At 34.4% G+C, this 26,522-nt stretch overlaps 1 protein-coding gene across 2 annotated transcripts in view; it reads left to right on the forward strand.

Moving 5' to 3' along the window:
* The first annotated feature begins 1,055 nt into the window (after nt 1-1,055).
* Nucleotides 1,056-26,522, forward strand: part of Ten-a (Tenascin accessory) — a 41,725-nt gene continuing 16,258 nt past the window's right edge. For both annotated transcript variants that reach the window (XM_015979363.2, XM_015979364.2), the window contains exons 1-8: nt 1,056-1,322; nt 8,435-8,706; nt 9,337-9,456; nt 9,516-10,349; nt 18,922-19,326; nt 19,379-19,564; nt 21,744-21,890; nt 24,684-24,891. In XM_015979363.2, coding sequence (XP_015834849.1) covers nt 1,240-1,322; nt 8,435-8,706; nt 9,337-9,456; nt 9,516-10,349; nt 18,922-19,326; nt 19,379-19,564; nt 21,744-21,890; nt 24,684-24,891 — 2,255 coding nt within the window. In that variant the 5' untranslated portion in view covers nt 1,056-1,239. The remainder of the gene's footprint in view (nt 1,323-8,434; nt 8,707-9,336; nt 9,457-9,515; nt 10,350-18,921; nt 19,327-19,378; nt 19,565-21,743; nt 21,891-24,683; nt 24,892-26,522) is intronic.

Consider the following 26,522-nt stretch of genomic DNA (forward strand, 5'->3'; position numbering starts at 1 on the left):
TGTAGATCCATTTGTTTTTGATAAAGATTGATTCTCGCAATTAGTTCGTATTCAAACTCAAACATTTCGCAAGTTTTTCACCAAAAACACAATTGTTTCGCATGATTCTTTCACAAAACTCAAAAAAATTGGTGTTAAATTATTTAATTATTTTCTTATTTTCTGATTTTTTTATTAGTGCTTTGAGTAAAATTTTAAAATCGGTTCTCTTTATTTCTCTGTAATTTTATTTTATTTACAAAAATTGGTCGACAGTACGCAAAATTACAAAAACTCAAAAACCCAAACTACTAGTATTTTTTTGATAACATAGATTTTTATCTCGTGAAATTTTTGTGCCACCACAGCTGCTTTGTGAATTTTGCATTAGCTCTTCACTTAGTTTAGCCTCTGGTCGCGATTTGTTTTGCAGCACGCGTTTTAGAGCCCATTTTTAATTCCATTAAAAAACGGCGAAACAAATCACATTGCGTGTTGACACACTCAAAAGTTAAGCACCAGTCCCCTTCCATTCGCTGTGGAATTATTTATTTTTTAATTTGTAATGTAAATTCCTGCGAGAGCTTTTTGGGTGAAACATCGTACAGTCAAAGCTTTCATTGACTTGTTGACAAGTCTCCCAAGAAGCTAACCACTCTCATAACTGCCCCTCCGTCCATAAAGCACCCCTCAGGAGAATAAATCACCTTTTTTAATTTATTTTTTGTGAGAAAATAAAAACGGCATGTGTGGGGTCGGCGTCTTTTCCGTCCCCTAATGAATCGCGGCAATTAGGTCCGGTAAGTGTGCGCGTGATTGATGAATTTTTTCAATTTGTATGTAAAACATGACTGAAACCGAAACACATCCATTTCCGGTGGATAGCGATCGGTGCAGTTTCCGGGGGATGAAAAATGGCCTCTTGGTGGCACAATGGGGCTGAAATTCGCGTGTTTGGCGGCCGTTTCGGTTCCAGTGCCGGCTCCAGAGTACATGATGCAGGTGACTGAGGTGATGGCGACAGATAGGGTGAGGGTGCGCCTGCGTCAGCCGCTATCGAATTCACCCCGAACTGCGACAACCCCACTTCGGCTTAAACTGTTGAGCAGTGCGTGTCTTGTGATGCTATCGGCTCCGCGTCATGTTAACACACCAGCTCATATTTAATCACTGGTTTATTGTTAATTCACAACGGCGATAACGCGGAGATACAGATTTGGTGGATGCGTGTGATGGTGATGTGACAGTGGAGGCACCACCATGGATAGTTACGGGCCCAGGCCGCCACCCCTTCCAAGAAGGGTGCGAAACATATATGCTGAGCCTTTTTCGCACGAACCGAGGTAATCATCGCACCTCCTAATTACGAAAAACCGCAGCTTTGCGCGCACACCCTGCGAAATTCGACACTCGAAAGTGTGATTTATTGACAGAAATAAAAATAAAACGGGATTAGATAACTTTAATATTCCCCTAGTCTCGCTGCCGACTGGAATTTTACAAAGTTTGAAAGTTTTACCAAAGGCTCAATTTGGAATTTATGTGACATTATTTCCTTTTTTATTTAAAATCTTTACTCGATTTATTGAGGGACGAACTTTGAATATTTTCAAAGTTTAACCTCCGGTGGAAGCAAATTGTTGCTGTATTTATGTTTTGGAAGACGTTGGCACGGAACCAACTTCTACAATCAAATTTACAAATGGCAATAAAGTTCGATTGAACTTAAAAAAGTGTAAAATACAGAAGCAACAATTTTTAACACCAACTAAAAATGGTGTAACAAAAATTTTACATTTGTGGCGATAAAAAAGCTATCGTTTATCTGCGAACAATTTTGAAACATAAATAGAGAAATTTGGTGAAAAATATCCAACTGAAACGAATTCAGTCAACTAAATGCATGTGACATTTGAAACTGGCAGACTAATAAATGAAAGTAGGTAATAAATGTGTCAGCTACTAATAGTTACCTACAGGGTGTTTCAAGCTTTAGTGGCAGTCAAAAAATACATACTTCCAGTTGCCCAAAAGAAAAAAAATTATCGCTTGCGATATGGTTTCTAAAAAACGAAAAAATTGCCATGAAAATTTTATTGTGACATTTTTTTTGTTAAAAATTTTTGCTCAATTCTTGGGGGTTGAAGTTTTTTCTGGCCATTTTAAAGTCTGACCTTTTGATTTTTAAAGTAGTTTGAAGGAAAATTGTTGCTGTATTTATGCTTTGGACGAGGATTTGGCACAGAACCAACCCCTTAAAACTTCTGAAAATTCTGATTGCTACAATCAAATTTAAAAATGGCAATAAAGTGGCAAATCTATTGAGCAATATTATGAGCCGTTATTGAGTGTGAAATAGACGGGCAACCAGAATTTTTAACACTAACGTAAAAAATACAATAAATTTACCTGAAATTTTGCAATGTAAAGTGATAATGAAGCCATTGTTCTATCTGCGAACAAATTTCAGCCATCAATAGAAAATTTTAATTTTGTTAAATTACTGAAAATGAAATATATTCAGCTGAAACGAATTTTCGATTAGAAAAATTGCATGACACTGTAAAACAGCAGAGATTAATTAACACTTGTTTCAGTTTACTGAACTTTCTCCGGATACAATAAAGAAAGATCTTGTTATTGAAATTTCACCATATTCAAAGTTTTACCAAAGGTTCAATTTGAAATTTACGTGAAGTTACTTTAACTCGATTTATTGAGGCGCAAAGTTTTTTCTCAATATCTCAAAAGTTTAACCCTGTGATTTAAAAATTAAATGTATTTTGGAAGAAAATTGTTGCTGTATTTATTTTTAAACGGAGAAGTCCTTGTTATATTTTGCACTTTTTTCCAGATAAAGTAGGGAAAATTTGAACAAACTCTTCAAAAAATTTTTTCTATTACTTGCTTACACAAAAACGTATTATAAATATTTCACTAAATCTGATAAGAAATAGGTGAGCTTTCATACATCCATAACAGAACAATGCAATTAGTTTTATTAAAATTTTATCCTCGTGTAACAAAAATTGAACATTGTTGTTTACACATTTTATGAAATACGAACATGGAAACCTTGTCGCAGTTGCGTTATTTCACATCTCTTAAATTTCGATTCACCGCCTGGATGAAAATATCTGTTTAAAAACGCTCCGATATTTAATTTAAAACATTTCATCGCTACGTAAATTTTATATCTTTTAAATTCAATTTCATAAAAGTCGCCCATTTTCCGATTCCTTTAATTTCCTGAGAAAGAAACATAAAAAAACATTTTCAAAGAGAGAATCGTATAAAAATTAACACTTCATTGGAGTCGCTAAGCGAGTTATAACCTTAGTAACTTCTAAATATAACTCAAAAGCTTCCTGCGTCGGGGTTAAACCACAGTTTTTTACCACGTTTCGTTCCAAAACCACTCCCCAAACCGGAGCATATCCGCAATCTGATTAAAACCTACTAAATAATGATCATGCTCCTGAAATTAGTCAAAATTATGCAAATCGGGAATTTATTTCATGAGTGATCCGTGGTTTCGGCTTTGCTTATCATCTATGCATTACTATTTCTATTATTAGGAATTTCATTGATCCCACATTACACACGGGATCCGCTTTGTAGAAATGATTGACACTAATTGGAAGCGCCAAGTTTAATTGTCTCTCGAGTGCCGCCTAATAAATCATCTCTCTGTGAGGCAAGAATTCGACCGAAATTTTTTCATGGTCCTTGACATAATTGCTTTGTTTATAATTTAATCAGGGACCGTTTTTTTTTTCAGTTCGATACTGTTTTCGGGGCGGATTTAATTAAATTCACCCCGAAAATTGTTAGTCTATTAACGCACTGTTTGAAAGCGGCTCAGGGACCGAATGGGAATCGAACGATGCTCAAGAAGTACCGATTTAAATTGCAAAAGGCAACCTTGCGCTAAAATAAGGGCGTTCTTGCTTTTTGCCCCGTCATGAATAGAAATGGCGCTTAAGGGGGCGCCAAAATAATTGCCTGAGGGGGTGGTCACTGCAGCTCGGCGGTTTCAGTCAACAGACAATAAAATTCTTACAGAAAAAACATTACTAGAAACTTTCAGAACACACAATTTTAGAAAAATAAATTTGTTTTGTAAAAAATGGAAATATTTGTATTTTAAATAAATAAAAAAAATATTTAGAAAACGTATTTCGCGTTGCTTGTAATGGAATTTATTACAATAAACTTTTTATTCTTCCTATACCTAGTAGGAACTAATAAAAAAAGTATCTTTCTGTATGACAGTTTCTGACTTCCTAAAAATCCGGTGTCTAGCCATCACCCGGCCAAGTTCGTGTTTTTTTGGCGAAAAACCAATTAAAACTAACGAGCTCCGCTAACAAAACTACACACCGTCTCCTAACTAATCATTTAATTAACACGAACGCTAATTAAAATCCTGTCAAAACATTTCCTTGCAATAAGAAAGCGCCAAGTGTTCGCATCGCGATTTTTCTGTGTAACTAAACAATGCTCTCAGTTGATAACTCGGCATTACATTGCTTTCCGCGTCATTTAAGCCAGTAATAAAATTGCCATGTAATGTCTTATAGATTAAGTTTAAATTTCGAATAAAGCTATATAAATGTAAATTCGATGGCAGTCGCTGAAGGTGTTGCCGCCTTTAATCCATCAATTTATCTACAAGTAAGATTGAACGAACGTAATTACCGCTGATATTTTTACACCCGCGGCTGTAAAAATTACATTTTACAGCACCCTTGCCACTTGAAGCAACTCTGATTCGGGACGATAAACGCGCCGTTGTTGCTCCTACATCAACAAATTGCCTTTTATTGGTCACAATGACCTTTCAATTGGATTTATGGTCTAATTGATCAAACTAATAAAGCAGTCTTTGTTATTTTACAGCCGACAATAAAACCTACAGCCACTTTCGTGATTTAGCGATGCGTGTCTTAAAATCAACAAATGGCAAAAATTAATTCGATTGCTGCATTTTGTAATAGCCGAATAATCACTACTGATTTAATGCATATTAATGCTGCGGCATGCCGTTATTATCATGCAAATTTGATGGCTGAATAAAAGCAATTTGTATCAATGCTTTATTTATATATTTTCGGGAGAGGCAAGCAAGCTGCACTGTCGCTCGGCCGTGTAATTGCATTTTCATAAGCAATAACGATACTATAAATCGGCAGGGTGACTCAGACAGCGACAAAAATTAACCCAACATCAGCAGAATAGGGAGATGCAAGTTGCCCAAGAGGACACATCTGTCTACAGTATTCGCAAAAATAGCAATTCATTACCTCAATTACTCTACATCTGTAATTTAATTGAATAAAATAACATAAAACAAACAGTTTTGGATTATACAGGGTTATTCACATGTAAAAATGCAACACGAAATACATTTTACATCAAAATTCGGAAATAAAATCACAAATTCACATAGATTAATTAATTTTCAGATCATAATACGAATCTAGTTAGCTTTATAATCTGTGCATTTTTGTAGTGTTTCGTAGTCTGATATGAATAACCCTGTATTTTTTGCGTATTTCTAGCTTATTTCAACAAGTAACAAATTAATATCTTGGAAAGTCTATCTTTCAATTCCTTTAATTTTCATTTTTACTTATACAGGGTTATTCGTATTGCTTCATATTTGTGAATAACCCTGTAGGTAATTTTCTTTTTCTGTGCGTTTATGGGGAAGGTGCGCCCGCCGTCTCGGTGGCAACTCTAAACAAATCTATTGAAAATTGAAAAAAAGTGAAAATGGAAACCTTTTTTGCGTTTTTCTCGGAAACTGTAAGACTTAGAGCAACGAGCAAAAAACCATCTAATAGCGCTTAATTTTCTCTATTTTTTTGATTAAACCTGGAGCCGCTCTGGGCAACGGTTCCGGCTACAGAAGCGATCAAAGTTTTTCACTAAAAAAATTCATAAAAAAAACTAAAAGTCGTAGAGCACTGCGGTTTGTTCTATTGAATTCAGCGGCTCATTTTACATATTATATCAATTTTTCACAAGAATTAAAAATTTAAAATTTTTTGCCTAAATTTAGGGTAGCCATTTTTCATAGTGGAAAATTTTATCCAACAAAAAAATTCATAACTCAAAAACTAAAAGTCGTAGAGCACTGCGGTTTGTTCCATTGAATTCAGCGGCTCATTTTCTGTATTATACGAACTTTTCATGAGATTTAAAAATTTGATTTTTTTTGCTAAAATTTCTTGAGTAAAAACACTTACCTTTGAGAGTGTGAAAAAATTATTTATTTTTTAAATTCGTTCTATCATACTTTTTCGTATTTATATATGTCTTTACAATACTCTAGAGTTGTTAAAAGTCCAAAAAGTCTATATGTTCGATTTTTTGATGTTTGATTTTTTCAATTTTCGTCGCAATTTTTGTCGATTTTGGGTACCCGAAACATTTGTCGAGCAATAGCTCCGGAACTATCAGAGATAACTCCATGAAGTTTATTATCGTTGGAAAGCTCTTTGAATTATCTATTTTTTTTCAAAAAAAATTTTTGTTCTCCGACTAATAGTTTTTGAGCAAATTGCAAATAAATGTAAAAATTAGTAAAATTTTAAAAAATTCATAACTAAAAAACTATTGGGAATTTGCCAATTTTTTCGATGCCAATCGATTCCCCGGATCATTCTGCATAGGTCAGTTCCACTTTTTCGAATAGTTTAGTCGTAATTGGAAAAATAAAAAAATTAAAAAAAAGTTAACACCCTACAAAAATGGTCAATTTTAAAAGTGTCTCAGAATCGAATAAAACTTATCCTATCATATAGATTTTGATGTGCTCTTTACGATGAAAAAAAGAGTTTTCTCCTAGCTCTTTTAGTTTGGCCGTAATCGGCGATTGAAAATTGAAAATTTTTCCAAGTTGCCCAAAAGGACACATCTGTCTACAGTATTCGCAAAAATAGCAATTCATTACTTCAATTACTCTACAGCTGTAATTTGTTTAAATAAAATAACATAAAACAAACAAACGAGTATTTCATTGCCCAGTTTTTGATTATACAGGGTTATTCACATGTAAAAATGCAACACGACATACATTTTACATAAAAATTCGGAAAAGAAATCGTAAATTCAAGCAGATTAATTAATTATGAGTTTATAATAGGAATCTAGTTAGCTTTATAATCTGTCAATTGTGCTGCATTTTTGTGGCGTTTCGTAGTCTTTTATGAATAACTCTGTATTTTTTGCGTATTTTTAGCTTATTTCAAGAAGAAAGAAATTAATATCTCGGAAAGCCTATCTTTCAATTTATTTAATTTTCATTTTTACTTATACAGGGTTATTCGTACTGCTTCATATTTATGAATAACCCTGTGGGTAATTTTCTTTTTCTGTGCGCTTAATGGGGAAGGTGCGCCCGCCGTCTCGGTGGCAACTCTAAACAAATCTAATTAAACTTGGTCGAATAATTTGGAACAAAGGCCGCGTTGAAAGTAAATGGTGATTTCACGGTGGTTGATTTGTCCGTCTGGCCGAAATATCGCATTAGATCATCTAGTGGTGGAACAAATCGGGACACCCTCTCGACGAATTAAACATGTAACTCGAATCAAACAACGCTCAAAAAATCCAATCTATCTCGATCTGATTCGGTGCAATGACGCGGACACGGGGTGGTTTTGCATCGGACAACTTTAATCCCCGAAGAGACCGAAGTTGACTAGTTTTGGGACCGGCGAGCAATGATTATGTATTAGATCGATGAATGATGCACAGCACCAGCCGTTGATATTAAAAACTCGGACAAATTGGATCGAAGACGGCGAGGGTGGATGATCCGATCATTTCCAAGCCGGTTTTAAGGGAAAATGCAATTAAAGCGAGGCAGAGGAGAGAAATTGCAGCGGGAGATTGCGCTCCGATGTGAAAATACACCTAAATAAAAAGTATTAGCTATACACGTAATACAGTTATTTTGTTTAACGACCATAATGTTTGCCAAAACGAGTGAGCACGTACAATTTTTTTTTAATTTGTCGTTAACTGAAAATTTATTTACGCAATTTTATTTTACTTCATTTAGAGAGTTAACAAATGAATTACCTACGAGCGTTAGCGAGTTACGTAACTAATTACATCTAATTTTATTACATCACTAGTTGCGTAATGTATGACATATAGTGTCGATATGATTCTGTTCAGAAAATTATCGAAATAATGTGTCCTTAAAAGAAAAATTTATTAAAATGGGTGTTCCACAAGGCGCCACATTAGGGCCTATGTTATTTAAAATATATATTATATTATATAATATATGATTCTGTTCAGAAAATTATCAAAATAATGTGTCCTTAGAAGAAAAATTTATTAAAATGGGTGTTCCACAAGGCGCCACTTTAGGGCCTATGTTATTTAAAATATATATTATATTATATTATTATTGTAAATTGTAAATTTGTTGCAGGCTGGCGCCGGGGCTGCAGCAGACGCAGCTCTCGCAGCAGCTGCCCGCCAGCAGCGCGACCCTGCAAGGGGGCCCCCAGCAGTCGCCGCTCGTGATGCCGGTGTTCCCCCTGCGACCGGCCCAATCGACGCATCCTCCGCACTATTCACCGTACTCCCCGTCCAGGTTCCACATCGACAAGCGATGCCAACACCGATGCTCCTGGAAGTGTCTCAGCATCGGCCTCATCCTCTTGGCCGTGGCCCTCACCGCCATGTTGGCGTACTTCGCAGGTAGTTAAACGACTTTACGGCGCGGTGCTTTGTTGTCAGCGTGATTTGTTGCCGCCAACGTGCCGCATTGTAAATTTCAGGGATTGCCTCAACCGTTTTATATCGAAACATAACCGTTAAATGGGTACATTGTACCCCATTATATTGCAAATATTGGCGTAAGCGAACGCGCTGCAAAGCCAACGAGAGGTTTTATAGCCGGATCAGGGGGGCGCTGGAGAAAATATCACGAAAATGATATTAGGGCGCGGGAGATAAAACGAAATTATGGCAAATTGACAAATTATATCAAAGCTTAATCAAAAAATTTTACAAGTGTTTGAACATACAATAAACCCGGGTTTAGGTCAAATATATAAAAAAGTAAAAAATATATTGACAATTAAACATAATGCATATTTATGAATAACCCTGTATTTAGAGTAGTATATATTTATTTATTTATTACCAATTTTTTTTTAATTTTTTAGTTATATTGTAAAATAAAGTACAAAACAGGCCGTAAATTATAAAAAATTGCGTTAATATTTTGCATTTGCCCGGCGCATCCACCATTTTTGCACGAAAACATTGGTGGGTTTTTCGTTGTACGGTTTAGAATTTCCGTGAAAAACCCAGCTCTTGTTCCAGCTGTGAGTTCGATGAAGCCCAACATGGACTCATCAAACTGCATCCTGGTGCAGGATGTAAAGGACGTCACCCACGACCAGATGACGCAGGGTTCCGTCTCGACGCAAATGCCAACTGAAGGTTGGTACCCCAACCTTCACATTAACTTTTTTTTAAAAACACCCCAAAAAAAATTACAGAATCCCTCCCAACAAGTACGGCTGAGCACTCCAGTGCTACAACCCAACACAGTTCGCTCCAGCCGCCCCAACAGCGCAGCCAACCCCAAACGCAGTACCCGCCACTGCCGCTGGAACAGCGGGAATTCAACACTCTCCACACCGTAATCATACCCCCCTCACAATTCTGGAATTCCGAATTCAGGAACAAACAGCCAGCGTTCATTCGCTTCAATTTCACCTTACCTTGGGGGGCGAACTTTGCGGTTTACGGCCGGAGAAACGTAGCCCCAAGTGTGACCCAGTACGACTTTGTCGAATTTATCAAAGGGGGGCGTCTGGACCACAGACTGAGGCGCAAACGGGCGACGGAAGAAGAAGAGTTGCATCCACAGTTTAGGTTCGGGTACGAGAACAAGAACTTGCAACGGACGGACGTTTTGGATAGCATTTCGAGTTCGTACGAGGGCACTCGTAAAATTCTGGCCGACTCGGAGCCAAAGGGGCCGTTCTACGTGCCTCACAACATCAAGCTGAGTTATGAGGACTTATCGACGGATTTGCCGCATCCGACACTCGACCTGGGGTTGGGTATTGACGAGCACGTGATTGCGAAAAGAGAGGCCGATATGGAGCCCATGCTGGTGAATGTCAGCCTTCTCCAATACTTGGACACGGGCCGCTGGTTCCTGTCGGTCTATAACGACGAGCTGCAGCCGCACAGCGTATCGCTGATCATTTCAGAGGCGGAAGGTGTGAGCACGACTTGTCCTAACGACTGTTCGGGACGCGGCTCCTGCTACCTGGGCAAGTGCGATTGCATCGACGGCTTTCAAGGGATCGACTGCTCCAAGAGTGAGTATTTACTTTATCTACCGCTCGCTTCCCAATTCCATTACGAAGCGCTCGGACAAACAGAACCGCCATTAATAATGGCCACGGTTGACGATGGAATCGATCGGGGGCGACTTACTTGAGAGAAGCGGCTTTTTTGCTTTTTTGATAATAATCGTATTGTGACGATGCGGGGAGATAGAGAAGAGGAAAAGTATTTAATTAAAAAGAGTGCGACTTTACCGGATATTGATTTTTATTGAAGCGGTAGCGGAATACGACTGAAAGTACGAGTTATGTTTATCGTAACGTTATTTACTTGATAATTGTCATTTTACTTTACCAATTGTCCAATTGGTGGTAAAATATTCTATTCTTAAAGTTCCGACTGGTTTCTTACTGGTTTCAAATTTTAGTGGTCAAAAAATCAAAAATATTGATTTTTTAAAACTCACTTTAGCAAAGTTTTATGGACTTTTAGATGCTTCTACATCCCTCTAGAGTTGTTAAAAGTCCACTTACCTTCACGAAAGTGAAAAAAAAATATTTTTAACTCGTTCTAGCATACTTTTATGGACTTTTATATGCCTTTACATCACTTTCGAGTTGTTAAAAGTCCACAAAAAGTCCATATATTCGATTTTTTGATGTTTGATTTTTTCAATTTTCGTCGCAATTTTTGTCAATTTTGGGTACCCGGAACATTTGTCGAGCAATAGCTCCGGAACTATCAGAGATAACCCCATGAAGTGTACTATCGTTGGAAAGCTCTTTGGATTATCTATTTTTTCCAAAAAAGATTATTGTTCTCCGACTTATGGTTTTCGAGCAAATCGCTGATAAATGCAAAAATTGGTGAAATTTAAAAAAATTCATAACTAAAAAACTATTCGGAATTTGGTAGTTTTCTCGATGCCAATCGATTCCCCGGATCATTTTGCATAGATATGGATCAAAATAGTTCCACTTTTTAGAATTGTTTAGCCGTAAATAAGAAAATAAAAGAAATTAAAAAAAAGTTAACACACCCTCTTAAAATCGGTCAATTTTTAAAGTGTCTCAAAATCAAATAAAACCGATTCTATCTTATAGATTTTGATGTGCTCTTTCCAATCTAAAAAAGCATTTTCTCCTAGCTCTTTTAGTTTGGCCGTAATCGGCGTTTGAAAATTGAAAAATTTTTTTCAATAGATATATCGCCTTGAGTCCTATGCCATTTTGTAGAGTTTTTTATTCCGGTTGTCCTCCATTTTTCCGTTTCTCGATAACTCTAATAGTTTCGCCGTAATTGGCGGTTGAAAATTGAAAAAAAGTGAAAATGGACACCTTTTTTTGCGTTTTTCTCGGAAACTGTAAGACTTAGAGCAACGAACAAAAAAACATCTGATAGCGCTTAATTTTATCTATTTTTTCGACCAAACCCGGAGCCGCTCCGGGCAACGGTTCCGGCTACAGAGGCGATCAAAGTTTTTCACTAAAAAAATTCATAAAAAAATAACTAAAAGTCGTAGAGCAATGCGGTTTGTTCGGTTGAATTCTACGGCTCATTTTACATAATATATCAATTTTTCACAACAATTAAAAATTTAAAAATTTTTGCCTAAATTTAGGGTAGCCATTTGTCATAGTGAAAAATTTTATTCATTAAAAAAATTCATAACTCGAAAACTAAAAGTCGTAGAGCAATGCGGTTTGTTCCATTGAATTCAGCGGCTCATTTTCTGTATTATACCAACTTTTCACGAGATTTAAAATTTTCAATTTTTTTGCTAAAATTTCCTGAGTAATAATACACTTAACTTCAAAGAGGTGAAAAAAAATTTTTTTTTTAAACTCACTCCAGTAAATTTTTATGGACTTCTACATGTCTTAACAACCCACAAAAGTTGTTTTTAGTCCACAAAAAGTCCATATGTTCGATTTTTAGAAGTTTGATTTTTCAATTTTCGTCGCAGTTTTTGTCGATTTTGGGTACCCGGAACTTTTGTCAAGCAATAGCTCCGGAACTATCAGAGATAACCCCATGAAGTGTATTATCGTTGGAAAGCTCTTTAAATTATCTATCTTTTTCAAAAAAAATTATTGTTCTCCGACTAATAGTTTTCGAGCAAATTGGAGACAAATGCAAAAATTGGTAAAATTTTAAAAAATTCATAACTAAAAAACTATTGGGAATTTGGCAATTTTCTCGATGCCAATCGATTCCCCGGATCATTTTGCATAGATGTAGATTAAAATAGTTCCACTTTTTCGAATAGTTTAGCCAAAAATGAAAAAATAAAAAAAATTAAAAAAAAGTTAACACCCCCCCCTTAAAATCGGTCAATTTTTAAAGTGTCTCTAAATCAAATAAAACCGATTCTATCTTATAGATTTTGATGTGCTCTTTCCAATCTAAAAAAGCATTTTCCCCTAGCTCTTTTAGTTTGGCCGTAATCGGCGTTTGAAAATTGAAAAATTTTTTGCGAGATATCGCCTTGAGTCCTATGCCATTTTGTAGAGTTTTTTATTCCGGTTGTCCTCCATTTTTCCGTTTCTCGATAACTCTAATAGTTTCGCCGTAACTGGCGGTTGAAAATTGAAAAAAAGTGAAAATGGAAACCTTTTTTTGCGTTTTTCTCGGAAACTGTAAGACTTAGAGCAACGAACAAAAAAACATCTGATAGCGCTTAATTTTATCTATTTTTTCGACCAAACCCGGAGCCGCTCCGGGCAACGGTTCCGGCTACAGAGGCGATCAAAGTTTTTCACTAAAAAAATTCATAAAAAAATAACTAAAAGTCGTAGAGCAATGCGGTTTGTTCGGTTGAATTCTACGGCTCATTTTACATAATATATCAATTTTTCACAACAATTAAAAATTTAAAAATTTTTGCCTAAATTTAGGGTAGCCATTTGTCATAGTGAAAAATTTTATTCATTAAAAAAATTCATAACTCGAAAACTAAAAGTCGTAGAGCAATGCGGTTTGTTCCATTGAATTCAGCGGCTCATTTTCTGTATTATACCAACTTTTCACGAGATTTAAAATTTTCAATTTTTTTGCTAAAATTTCCTGAGTAATAATACACTTAACTTCAAAGAGGTGAAAAAAAATTTTTTTTTTAAACTCACTCCAGTAAATTTTTATGGACTTCTACATGTCTTAACAACCCACAAAAGTTGTTTTTAGTCCACAAAAAGTCCATATGTTCGATTTTTAGAAGTTTGATTTTTCAATTTTCGTCGCAGTTTTTGTCGATTTTGGGTACCCGGAACTTTTGTCAAGCAATAGCTCCGGAACTATCAGAGATAACCCCATGAAGTGTACTATCGTTGGAAAGCTCTTTAAATTATCTATCTTTTTCAAAAAAAATTATTGTTCTCCGACTAATAGTTTTCGAGCAAATTGGAGACAAATGCAAAAATTGGTAAAATTTTAAAAAATTCATAACTAAAAAACTATTGGGAATTTGGCAATTTTCTCGATGCCAATCGATTCCCCGGATCATTTTGCATAGATATAGATTAAAATAGTTCCACTTTTTCGAATAGTTTAGCCAAAAATGAAAAAATAAAAAAAATTAAAAAAAAGTTAACACCCCCCCCTTAAAATCGGTCAATTTTTAAAGTGTCTCTAAATCAAATAAAACCGATTCTATCTTATAGATTTTGATGTGCTCTTTCCAATCTAAAAAAGCATTTTCCCCTAGCTCTTTTAGTTTGGCCGTAATCGGCGTTTGAAAATTGAAAAATTTTTTGCGAGATATCGCCTTGAGTCCTATGCCATTTTGTAGAGTTTTTTATTCCGGTTGTCCTCCATTTTTCCGTTTCTCGATAACTCTAATAGTTTCGCCGTAACTGGCGGTTGAAAATTGAAAAAAAGTGAAAATGGAAACCTTTTTTTGCGTTTTTCTCGGAAACTGTAAGACTTAGAGCAACGAACAAAAAAACATCTGATAGCGCTTAATTTTATCTATTTTTTCGACCAAACCCGGAGCCGCTCCGGGCAACGGTTCCGGCTACAGAGGCGATCAAAGTTTTTCACTAAAAAAATTCATAAAAAAATAACTAAAAGTCGTAGAGCAATGCGGTTTGTTCGGTTGAATTCTACGGCTCATTTTACATAATATATCAATTTTTCACAACAATTAAAAATTTAAAAATTTTTGCCTAAATTTAGGGTAGCCATTTGTCATAGTGAAAAATTTTATTCATTAAAAAAATTCATAACTCGAAAACTAAAAGTCGTAGAGCAATGCGGTTTGTTCCATTGAATTCAGCGGCTCATTTTCTGTATTATACCAACTTTTCACGAGATTTAAAATTTTCAATTTTTTTGCTAAAATTTCCTGAGTAATAATACACTTAACTTCAAAGAGGTGAAAAAAAATTTTTTTTTTAAACTCACTCCAGTAAATTTTTATGGACTTCTACATGTCTTAACAACCCACAAAAGTTGTTTTTAGTCCACAAAAAGTCCATATGTTCGATTTTTAGAAGTTTGATTTTTCAATTTTCGTCGCAGTTTTTGTCGATTTTGGGTACCCGGAACTTTTGTCAAGCAATAGCTCCGGAACTATCAGAGATAACCCCATGAAGTGTATTATCGTTGGAAAGCTCTTTAAATTATCTATCTTTTTCAAAAAAAATTATTGTTCTCCGACTAATAGTTTTCGAGCAAATTGGAGACAAATGCAAAAATTGGTAAAATTTTAAAAAATTCATAACTAAAAAACTATTGGGAATTTGGCAATTTTCTCGATGCCAATCGATTCCCCGGATCATTTTGCATAGGAATGGATCAAAATAGTTCCACTTTTTCGAATAGTTTAGCCAAAAATGAAAAAATAAAAAAAATTAAAAAAAAGTTAACACCCCCCCCCCCCTTAAAATCGGTCAATTTTTAAAGTGTCTCTAAATCAAGTAAAACCGATTCTATCTTATAGATTTTGATGTGCTCTTTCCAATCTAAAAAAGCATTTTCTCCTAGCTCTTTTAGTTTGGCCGTAATCGGCGTTTGAAAATTGAAAAATTTTTTGCGAGATATCGCCTTGAGTCCTATGCCATTTTGTAGAGTTTTTTATTCCGGTTGTCCTCCATTTTTCCGTTTCTCGATAACTCTAATAGTTTCGCCGTAACTGGCGGTTGAAAATTGAAAAAAAGTGAAAATGGAAACCTTTTTTTGCGTTTTTCTCGGAAACTGTAAGACTTAGAGCAACGAACAAAAAAACATCTGATAGCGCTTAATTTTATCTATTTTTTCGACCAAACCCGGAGCCGCTCCGGGCAACGGTTCCGGCTACAGAGGCGATCAAAGTTTTTCACTAAAAAAATTCATAAAAAAAAAACTAAAAGTCGTAGAGCAATGCGGTTTGTTCGGTTGAATTCTACGGCTCATTTTACATAATATATCAATTTTTCACAACAATTAAAAATTTAAAAATTTTTGCCTAAATTTAGGGTAGCCATTTGTCATAGTGAAAAATTTTATTCATTAAAAAAATTCATAACTCGAAAACTAAAAGTCGTAGAGCAATGCGGTTTGTTCCATTGAATTCAGCGGCTCATTTTCTGTATTATACCAACTTTTCACGAGATTTAAAATTTTCAATTTTTTTGCTAAAATTTCCTGAGTAATAATACACTTAACTTCAAAGAGGTGAAAAAAAATTTTTTTTTAAACTCACTCCAGTAAATTTTTATGGACTTCTACATGTCTTAACAACCCACAAAAGTTGTTTTTAGTCCACAAAAAGTCTATATGTTCGATTTTTAGAAGTTTGATTTTTCAATTTTCGTCGCAGTTTTTGTCGATTTTGGGTACCCGGAACTTTTGTCAAGCAATAGCTCCGGAACTATCAGAGATAACCCCATGAAGTGTATTATCGTTGGAAAGCTCTTTAAATTATCTATCTTTTTCAAAAAAAATTATTGTTCTCCGACTAATAGTTTTCGAGCAAATTGGAGACAAATGCAAAAATTGGTAAAATTTTAAAAAATTCATAACTAAAAAACTATTGGGAATTTGGCAATTTTCTCGATGCCAATCGATTCCCCGGATCATTTTGCATAGGAATAGATCAAAATAGTTCCACTTTTTCGAATAGTTTAGCCAAAAATAAAAAAATAAAAAAAATTAAAAAAAAGTTAACACCCCCCCCCTTAAAATCGGTCAATTTTTAAAGTGTCTCTAAATCAAATAAAACCGATTCTATCTTATAGATTTTGATGTGCTCTTTCCAATCTAAAAAAGCATTTTCTCCTAGCTCTTTTAGTTTGGCCGTAATCGGCGTTTGAAAATTGAAAAATTTTTTGCGAGATATCGCCTTGAGTCCTATGCCATTTTGTAGAGTTTTTTATTCCGGTTGTCCTCCATTTTTCCGTTTCTCGATAACTCTAATAGTTTCGCCGTAACTGGCGGTTGAAAATTGAAAAAAAGTGAAAATGGAAACCTTTTTTTGCGTTTTTCTCGGAAACTGTAAGACTTAGAGCAACGAACAAAAAAACATCTGATAGCGCTTAATTTTATCTATTTTTTCGACCAAACCCGGAGCCGCTCCGGGCAACGGTTCCGGCTACAGAGGCGATCAAAGTTTTTCACTAAAAAAATTCATAAAAAAAAAACTAAAAGTCGTAGAGCAATGCGGTTTGTTCGGTTGAATTCTACGGCTCATTTTACATAATATATCAATTTTTCACAACAATTAAAAATTTAAAAATTTTTGCCTAAATTTAGGGTAGCCATTTGTCATAGTGAAAAATTTTATTCATTAAAAAAATTCATAACTCGAAAACTAAAAGTCGTAGAGCAATGCGGTTTGTTCCATTGAATTCAGCGGCTCATTTTCTGTATTATACCAACTTTTCACGAGATTTAAAATTTTCAATTTTTTTGCTAAAATTTCCTGAGTAATAATACACTTAACTTCAAAGAGGTGAAAAAAAATTTTTTTTTTAAACTCACTCCAGTAAATTTTTATGGACTTCTACATGTCTTAACAACCCACAAAAGTTGTTTTTAGTCCACAAAAAGTCCATATGTTCGATTTTTAGAAGTTTGATTTTTCAATTTTCGTCGCAGTTTTTGTCGATTTTGGGTACCCGGAACTTTTGTCAAGCAATAGCTCCGGAACTATCAGAGATAACCCCATGAAGTGTATTATCGTTGGAAAGCTCTTTAAATTATCTATCTTTTTCAAAAAAAATTATTGTTCTCCGACTAATAGTTTTCGAGCAAATTGGAGACAAATGCAAAAATTGGTAAAATTTTAAAAAATTCATAACTAAAAAACTATTGGGAATTTGGCAATTTTCTCGATGCCAATCGATTCCCCCGATCATTTTGCATAGGAATGGATCAAAATAGTTCCACTTTTTCGAATAGTTTAGCCAAAAATGAAAAAATAAAAAAAATTAAAAAAAAGTTAACACCCCCCCCCCTTAAAATCGGTCAATTTTTAAAGTGTCTCTAAATCAAATAAAACCGATTCTATCTTATAGATTTTGATGTGCTCTTTCCAATCTAAAAAAGCATTTTCTCCTAGCTCTTTTAGTTTGGCCGTAATCGGCGTTTGAAAATTGAAAAATTTTTTGCGAGATATCGCCTTGAGTCCTATGCCATTTTGTAGAGTTTTTTATTCCGGTTGTGACTGTAAGACTTAGAGCAACGAACAAAAAAACATCTGATAGCGCTTAATTTTATCTATTTTTTCGACCAAACCCGGAGCCGCTCCGGGCAACGGTTCCGGCTACAGAGGCGATCAAAGTTTTTCACTAAAAAAATTCATAAAAAAAAAACTAAAAGTCGTAGAGCATTGCGGTTTGTTCGATTGAATTCTACGGCTCATTTTACATATTATATCAATTTTTCACAAGAATTAAAAATTTAAAATTTTTTGCCTAAATTTAGGGTAGTCATTTGTCATAGTGGAAAATTTTATCCAACAAAAAAATTCATAACTCAAAAACTAAAAGTCGAAGAGCACTGCGGTTTGTTCCATTGAATTCAGCGGTTCATTTTCTGTATTGTACGAACTTTTCATGAGATTTAAAAATTTAATTTTTTTTTGCTAAAACTTCCTGAGTGATAACACTTACCTTCAATAAAGTGAAAAAATTATTTTTTTAAATTCGTTCTATCATGCTTTTTCTTATTTATATATGCCTTTACAACTCTCTAAAGTTGTTAAAAGTCCAAAAAAAGTCCATATGTTCGATTTTTTGATGTTTGATTTTTTCAATTTTTGTCGCAATTTTTGTCGATTTTGGGTCCCCGGAACATTTGTTGAGCAATAGCTCCGGAACTATCAGAGATAACCCCATGAAGTTTATTATCGTTGGAAAGCTCATTAGATTATCTATTTTTTCCAAAAAAGATTATTGTTTTCCGACTTATAGTTTTCGAGCAAATTGCTGATAAATGCAAAAATTGGTGAAATTTAAAAAAATTCATAACTAAAAAACTATTCGGAATTTGGTAATTTTCTCGATGCCAATCGATTCCCCGAATCATTTTGCATAGATATGGATCAAAATAGTTCCACTTTTTAGAATAGTTTAGCCGTAGATTTAAAATTTATAGCAAAGCTCACTTCAATACATCTTTAATTAGGTGTATGCCCCGTTCTGTGCTCGGGCCACGGCCAATACGGCGGTGGCCTATGCCACTGTGAAGAGGGTTGGAAAGGTGCCGAATGCGACATCCCCGAGAGCGACTGTCGCGTGGCCGACTGTTCCGGCCACGGCCAATGCGTCCGAGGCTCCTGCCACTGCAAACCAGGCTGGAAGGGCGAAACCTGCGACGAACCCGACTGCGAAGACCCCACTTGCTCCGAGCACGGGGCTTGCGTCCACGGCCAGTGCTACTGCAAAGCCGGCTGGAAGGGCGCCAGATGCAACGTCATCGACGAGCAAGTGCACAAATGCCTCCCCACGTGCTCCGACCACGGGGTCTACGACCTAGAGAGCGCCAAATGTGTCTGCAACAGGCACTGGACAGGACCTGACTGCTCTCAGGGTACAAAACAATACAAAAGTGGGGGTTTTGTTCTAGGAGTGAATTGTTACAGCGCTTTGTAATTTGGATTGTGGGCCTCATGGGCGGTGCGATTCTGGGAAATGTCGGTGCGATGTGGGATGGACGGGTTCTCGCTGCGAGCAATTGCCGTGTGATCCCAGATGCCAGGAACATGGGCAGTGCAGGAATGGGACGTGCGTGTGCTCGCAAGGGTGGAATGGACGGCACTGTACCCTTCGTGAGTATAACCGAAAGGATGTTCATAGTTTCTGCATGGATGGTGTTTCCTGAAGTTTTCTTGCCTTGTTTTAACTTATTATCGTGTATAATTATTCGCAACTGTTCGAAATAAGTTCGAAACATGAATTTTAGTGTAAACACATTACATTAAATTATTGAACTACGAGTCCATTTGCGCTTTGTTGATTTAAAAGTACAACGTTCTTGGCAGTGTCTATGACATCGCTTTACATAACTATTTTTTTTTTGCCTAATAAATTATCACGTTTTTACAAATACTGAGCTATTCGCGTTATTTTAAATATTTAAACAATTACAAATATTTTCGATTTTGTCTATAAGACCTGATACGAAAGCATAAAATGTACACCGGAAAAATGTAGAAGAGAGAGATTAACTCGGATTCAACACAATAACCCGGCGCATCCACCATTTTTACCATTCTCATTATTTGAGCAATGAAACTGACGAGTCAGAAACTTAAATAAATGTGTAAAAGCAATTTTAAAAAGTTAAAAAATACTAAAATAACAGGAAAAACTACATAATTGGAAATCCCCTGCACTACGTTCATGAATTTTTATATTCTGCACGTAGGAAAAAAGACGTAATTATAAATTTACAAGCAAGGCATTTGTATAAATTTACGCTTGTAATATGGAGTCAGTAATACACATTAGGTACAATTAGTCAACTGATGACTAATTTGTCCAAAAAGAACCATGTGGTGGAGGTTTATAGTATTCTGGGCAGGAAACAAAAGTTTAACGATAAGGTAAGCAATTATTATTAGAAAATGAAAGAAATAAAGAAATTATTGGTATGTGAAATAAAATAAAAATACAACACGAAATTCAGATTTTCTCACTTGGCGATAGATAAAAAATAACATGCACAACCCTTTATGGTATCTTTTTTCTACAGTTTTTAGTAAAATTAAATTTGAAAAATGTGCCTTTAAAAAAATATTGCTGATTAACCCTCTAATAGCATAGTTTTCTTCTTTTCTTCGTGGAAATCCATTCTCTGACACACACTAACTTCGATCAAAAAATTTTAATTTGCGAAAAAAGTAAATAATAAACTCATTAAAAATTTGAGCGGCACACGATAATTTTGTAAGAATATAAATAAAACCACTCAAAAATATAATTTGTGAGATAATTAAGATAATTAATTGTTGACGGTGGAAAACAAACACGTTTGCCTGATTTATTGTTTTTTGTGACGACTTCGTCACGTAATGTTTTTTTGAATTACCTACCTCAAAAATAAACAGGGGTGCATTTTTAAGGTCCAATTGCTAAAACTCATTTCTTGAACAAATACTTTTAGATGAAACGTTTTAGCGTACTCGTAATTTCGTAATTCTAAAAAATACACAATTGAAACAAAGCCACTTATTAAGAATAATTTAATATGCACCAATTTTCTTCAATTATTTGTTGAAGTGTAATAAGATTTTATTATATTTATACTTTGTATATTAAAAAATTGTATATTAAAAATTGAAAAAAAAAATTCCATTTATTTCAAATAATTTGCATTTTATACAATTTTTAAAATACTTTATTAGGAAATTCTTTACTTTTTCTGTTAAATTGTTAAAATAGCTATTAGTTTTCCTTTTGTTAAAGTTTATGTATAATATTTGCATCTGAAAAGAACCAAAGAACGAATTTTATTCGGCTGAAGCATTTTAACCCGGCGCATCCACCATTTTTATAACCAACTTTGGTCCAACTTTTTGAAGATTAAAAAAAAGTTTTAAAGTAAAATAACCCACAAAAGCTAAATGAATTCACTGAAGCAAAGATTTAGTTATTAGAGTTTTTCCCTACTTTGAATTTTTTTGCAAATTTTGGCCCAAATCCGCTTCAGGCATCTTTCGCTTTTTCAAACACCGGTCCGTATTTTCCCGCTTTTGTGCTTTTTCCCGTCCATATTTCCACCCGACTGTCAGTCTCAACCCTTTCAGAGGATTACGTGTTTGCGCTCTCGAACTAATTTACTTATCGCTCACAGCTTCCGCATTTCCATCCTCACGCGGAGAAATTAATACCTTCTCTACGTACAATTATCATTTCATCCGTGCTCCCTTCCCCGGTAATAGCTTGCGGTCCGCCCTTCTTCAACCCTTACAAAAATAATCCATCATTTTCGTGTGTATCTTGCAGCCGGTTGCGAGAACGGCTGTTCGGGCCACGGCCAGTGCACCCTCGAAGAAGGCCTCTACAAATGCGTGTGCATCAAGGGCTGGGCCGGCTCTGACTGCAGCATTCCCCTGGAAATGGAATGCGACGACGACGTCGACAACGACCACGGTGAGTGTGTTTGTTCCCTCTATTGATCAAACGCGCGAATTATTCCGGAATGTGGCGCTTTGACGGGCGAGTTTAAAATTCCGAATTCGATGCAAAAACACATTTGATACCCGACTATTGCCTGTCATGTATGCGCACCCTTCGACGTGACTTGCATCAAAGATGACAGCCCACGGAATCTCAAACGATTCCGATTTCAAACGACTTAGATTAATAACATAATAAGAGACGATATCATTATTATTTACGAATTCCTTAGAAAACTGATTGTGCTAAGCACTTGCTTAGCATTTTTTATTTTTTTAACAAAAGCCTTAGCTATAGTACAAACTTATATTCTTTGGAAGTAAAACACTCTAAATTTTGTGCATTTTTGGAAATAGCTTTAAGTGTAATTAAAAAAGTTACTTGGACTTTTGCATTTATTAATAAATAATAATCCTTTTGGCTAACAGGTCTTTTTATTAAACATTTTTTTCACAATAAAAAAAACAGATAGGACTTAGATAACCATCGCGAAGTCGAATTTTAATGTGTCCGTGTGTTTGTAGTTAAATTTCGAGCGATTGTAGCTGATGATGACATTTTTCTGTCGAAACGTCCTACTAATGTTTTTCATTTAAAAAAAATCGATTTTGCTTGGTTCTTGAATTAATTTGATTTTTATGTGAAAAACACGCTTTATTTAAAAAGTTATTACATAAAAACTCAGAATCCTAGAAAAGTAGGACTTTCACAAATAATAAAAAAAATTCAATCTTTAAGGATATATTTTTGTTTTCACACCAGTTAAGAAGTTAAGGATATAACATAAGGATTCTTGGAAGTTCTGAGGATTTAAAAACGTTTTTAGACTAAAAATCATGTTTTTCTTGTTATTTTTATTAAACCAGAATAGAAAAATCACCAAATTTGGTCAAAAATGACCAAAAATTTATATTTTCTAAGCGTTTATTTAGCAAAAACTCACTGATTGTCCAAAATTTCTTAATAAATGAACCAACAAATCACAAAACTATGTAAAAAAGACATTATTCTTGCATATTCTGACTATTTAAACACGTTTTAAGACAAAATAATCAAGTTTTTCTTCCTGTTTTTATTAAATTAGAACGATAAAAACACCAATTCTGCTCAAAAATGACCAAAAATTTACCTTTTTAAAGCGTTTTTCAGCAAAAACTCAATTATTGCGCAAAATTTCTTAATAAGTAAGCCAAACAATTACAAAATTATTTCAAAAATGACATTTTTTTTAATTCTGAAGATTTGAAACGTTTTTAGACCAAAAATCAAGTTTTTCTTTCTATTTTTTTTAAACTAGAATGAATAAAATCACCAAGTTTGGTCAAAAATGACCAAAAATTTATATTTTCTAAGCGTTTATTCAGCAAAAATATACTGATTGTCCAAAATTTCTTAATAAGTGAACCAATATATAACAAAATTATATAAAAATGACATTATTCTTGCATATTCTGAGTATTTAAACACGTTTTAAAACAAAAAATCAAGTTTTTGTTCCTGTTAATAAAAAACTAGAACTATAAAAACACCAATTTTGCTCAAAAAATGACCAAAAATTTACCTTTTTAAAGCGTTTTTTCAGCTAAAACTTAATCATTGCGCAAAGTTTCTTAATAATTAGGGAAAAAAAAAATCACAAAATTATTTCAAAAATGACATTATTTTTTAAAATTCTGAAGATTTGTACACGTTTTTAGAGCAAAAATCAAGTTTTTCTTCCTATTTTTATTAAACTAGAATGAAAAAATCACCAATTTTGGTCAAAAATGACCAAAAAATTATCTTTTCTAAGCATTTATTCAGCAAAAACTTACCTATTGAGCAAAATTTCTTTAAATCAATAAATCACAGAATTATGTACAAAATGGCAGGTTTTGAGGATTCAAACACGTTTTTAGACCCCAAGTTAAGTTTTTCTTCAATTTTTATTAAACTATAACGAAAAAATCACCAAATTTAGTCAAAAATTTATATTTTCTAAGCGTTTATTCAGCAAAAACTCACTGATTATGTAAAAAATAACATTATTCTTCCATATTCTGAGTATTTAAACACGTTCTAAGACAAAAAATCTAGTTTTTCTCCCATGTTTTTATTAAACTAGAACAAAAAAAACACCAAATTTGCTCAAAAATGACTAAAAATTCACCTTTTTAAAGCGTTTTTTTTTAGCAAAATCTCAATTATTGCGCAAAATTTCTTAATAAATAAGCCAAAAAATCACAAAATCATGCCAAAAAAGACATTATTTTTTAAAGTTCTGAGAATTTAAATACGTTTTTGGACCAAAAATCAAGTTTTTCTTCCTGAACTTGAACGAAAAAATTACCAAATTTGGTCAAAAATGATCCAAACTTTACATTTTCTAAGCGTTTATTCACCAAAAACTCACTTATTGCGCATAAAAAGTAAGTCAATAAATCACGGAATTATGTCAAAAATGACATTATTTTTGCAAGTCCTGAGAGTTTAAACTTCCCTTAATGGACACCTCCGAATAACGGACACTTCACTACAACGGACATTTTTGTAGGAACGTAACAAAACTTATTATTACCTATATTAAAATTTACCATCTCCCATTAGAGGACATCTCCCCACAACGGACAATTAAAAATTCTCCATCGGTGTCCGCTTTTTAGAGATTTTACTGTATTATTATTAGAATTTTCAATACATCTAATGTAGGGTTCAGTTCATATGCTTTGGTGTAGATTTTTTAAGGGTCAAATAAATAAGTTTTGTTTTTTTTCAAATTTTGTTTAGATGGTATGACGGACTGTTCGGACAGCGAATGCTGCACGCACCCGTCATGCTCCGACCACATAATGTGTCTCTCCAGCAACGACCCGGTGGAGGTGCTCCTCCGCAAGCAACCGCCTTCCGTGACGGCCTCCTTCTACCAGCGCGTCAAGTTCCTGATCGAGGAGAACTCGGTGCAGTCGTACTCGCACATGGACGAATACACCGAGAGGTAAGTCCCTCGTGTGTGTCTCGTGATGTCTTAGAGCTTAAACCGAGCAGAAATCTAGTCACGCAGACCATTCAAATGCGGCTCACAGGAAATCAGCTGTGCACGTTGAGTCGGAGGTCGGCGGACACTCGCTGGCCGCTTTGCTCGGGCACCGCACACCCCCAGCGGCGCCCTGTCCCTAAACCACCCCCACATCCACCCGTCTGGAGCCTCCCTCCGGACGCTCATTTGTGTCTTGTCTGAATCCCTGTGTGCGTCTCCCCCAAAGCCCGAGTCTGTCACAGCTCAGATTGCGGCGCGATTTATACACCGCCGAGACCCAATCTGATTTTTTTCGATAATTTTAAGATAGTTTTAGATGTTGTAAGGCCCGTAGCCCTAGGTACGTATCACAACGGTGGCGGACACAAGTTCAGCAGCCAATGTTGTTTCACGCTTCCGTCCGGCCGTTTTCTCTCTATATGTTATCACACTGATTGGAAGGAAACACATTACTATGCCATACAATTAATTACCGTTTCTCTAAACTGTAATGCAACGAATTCATTTTTTTAGGTAATAAATGAAAAATAAAACATCACTTGTTGCGTTATTTTCATATTTTGGACACACAAATGCAAACATTTTATGTGAACTGATTTACTAAACGAACAGGCAAAGCGGAAAGTTTTCAGTCTGCCTGAATTTACAAATCCGAAAACTACAAAATTACAGAGCATTAGAAATATTTTCCTCAAATCTAATATTTTTTAATTTTTAATAACAAAATTATCCACGATTTCTTGAAAGACTTGTATTTAATAAAAATACATCATTTTTTAGAAATTTTTGGTTTTATTTCGGTTGAAAGTTTAACAGTATGTAAATAAACCAGAAAATATACAGTTTTTTTAATGAAAAATTTTTTTTGACAATGCCGAAATATTAAACCTTAAAAACCTTAATCAAAAGGTTACATCAAGATAAGACAATTCCATAAAAACCAAATTCAGTTTTTTTAAAACGTTAATTGCACGTTTAAAATAAACGTTAATAAATACGTTTATTAATAACGTTAAAGTTTGTCTAGCTTTTTAACGTAAATACAACATTAAGTCAAGACGTAATTTTAACGTTAAAAATTTGTAAAAAAATGGTTTTTAAACTACGTAATATAAACTTTAAATGAAAACGTAATTATACAACCAGATAACAACGTTGTAAATTTTAACGTATAATGTTGTATCAACCATTGTAACGTTAAAAAAACGTTATACTGTCTTCCAACCGAATTAGTGAAAACTGACTAAAATAATAAATCATTGTATAATGCTGTTGGGGACAGATTATTAAAAAAACTAATAAACACAAAAAATTTTTGCACTTGTTATGTTAATATTAAATAAATCGTATGAAAAAAAATCGTAAATTTATTTTGGCCTTAAATGAAAATATACAGAGCGAATCTTTTTAACGAATATTTTTGTGTATCTTCTCAAAAATTAATAAAAATCGTACAGAACGGAATTTTTGTTCAATTTATTCTTTATTATTTTATTATTTCGAAACATTTCGAGTTCGCAACTATTTGCCTATTCTTTAATTGGATAAAACGGATGAGTAGTGTAAAAGAAACGAGCAATGAGCAGTGC

Source organism: Tribolium castaneum, chromosome 9, assembly GCF_031307605.1.
Source record: "Tribolium castaneum strain GA2 chromosome 9, icTriCast1.1, whole genome shotgun sequence".
NCBI lineage: Eukaryota > Metazoa > Arthropoda > Insecta > Coleoptera > Tenebrionidae > Tribolium > Tribolium castaneum.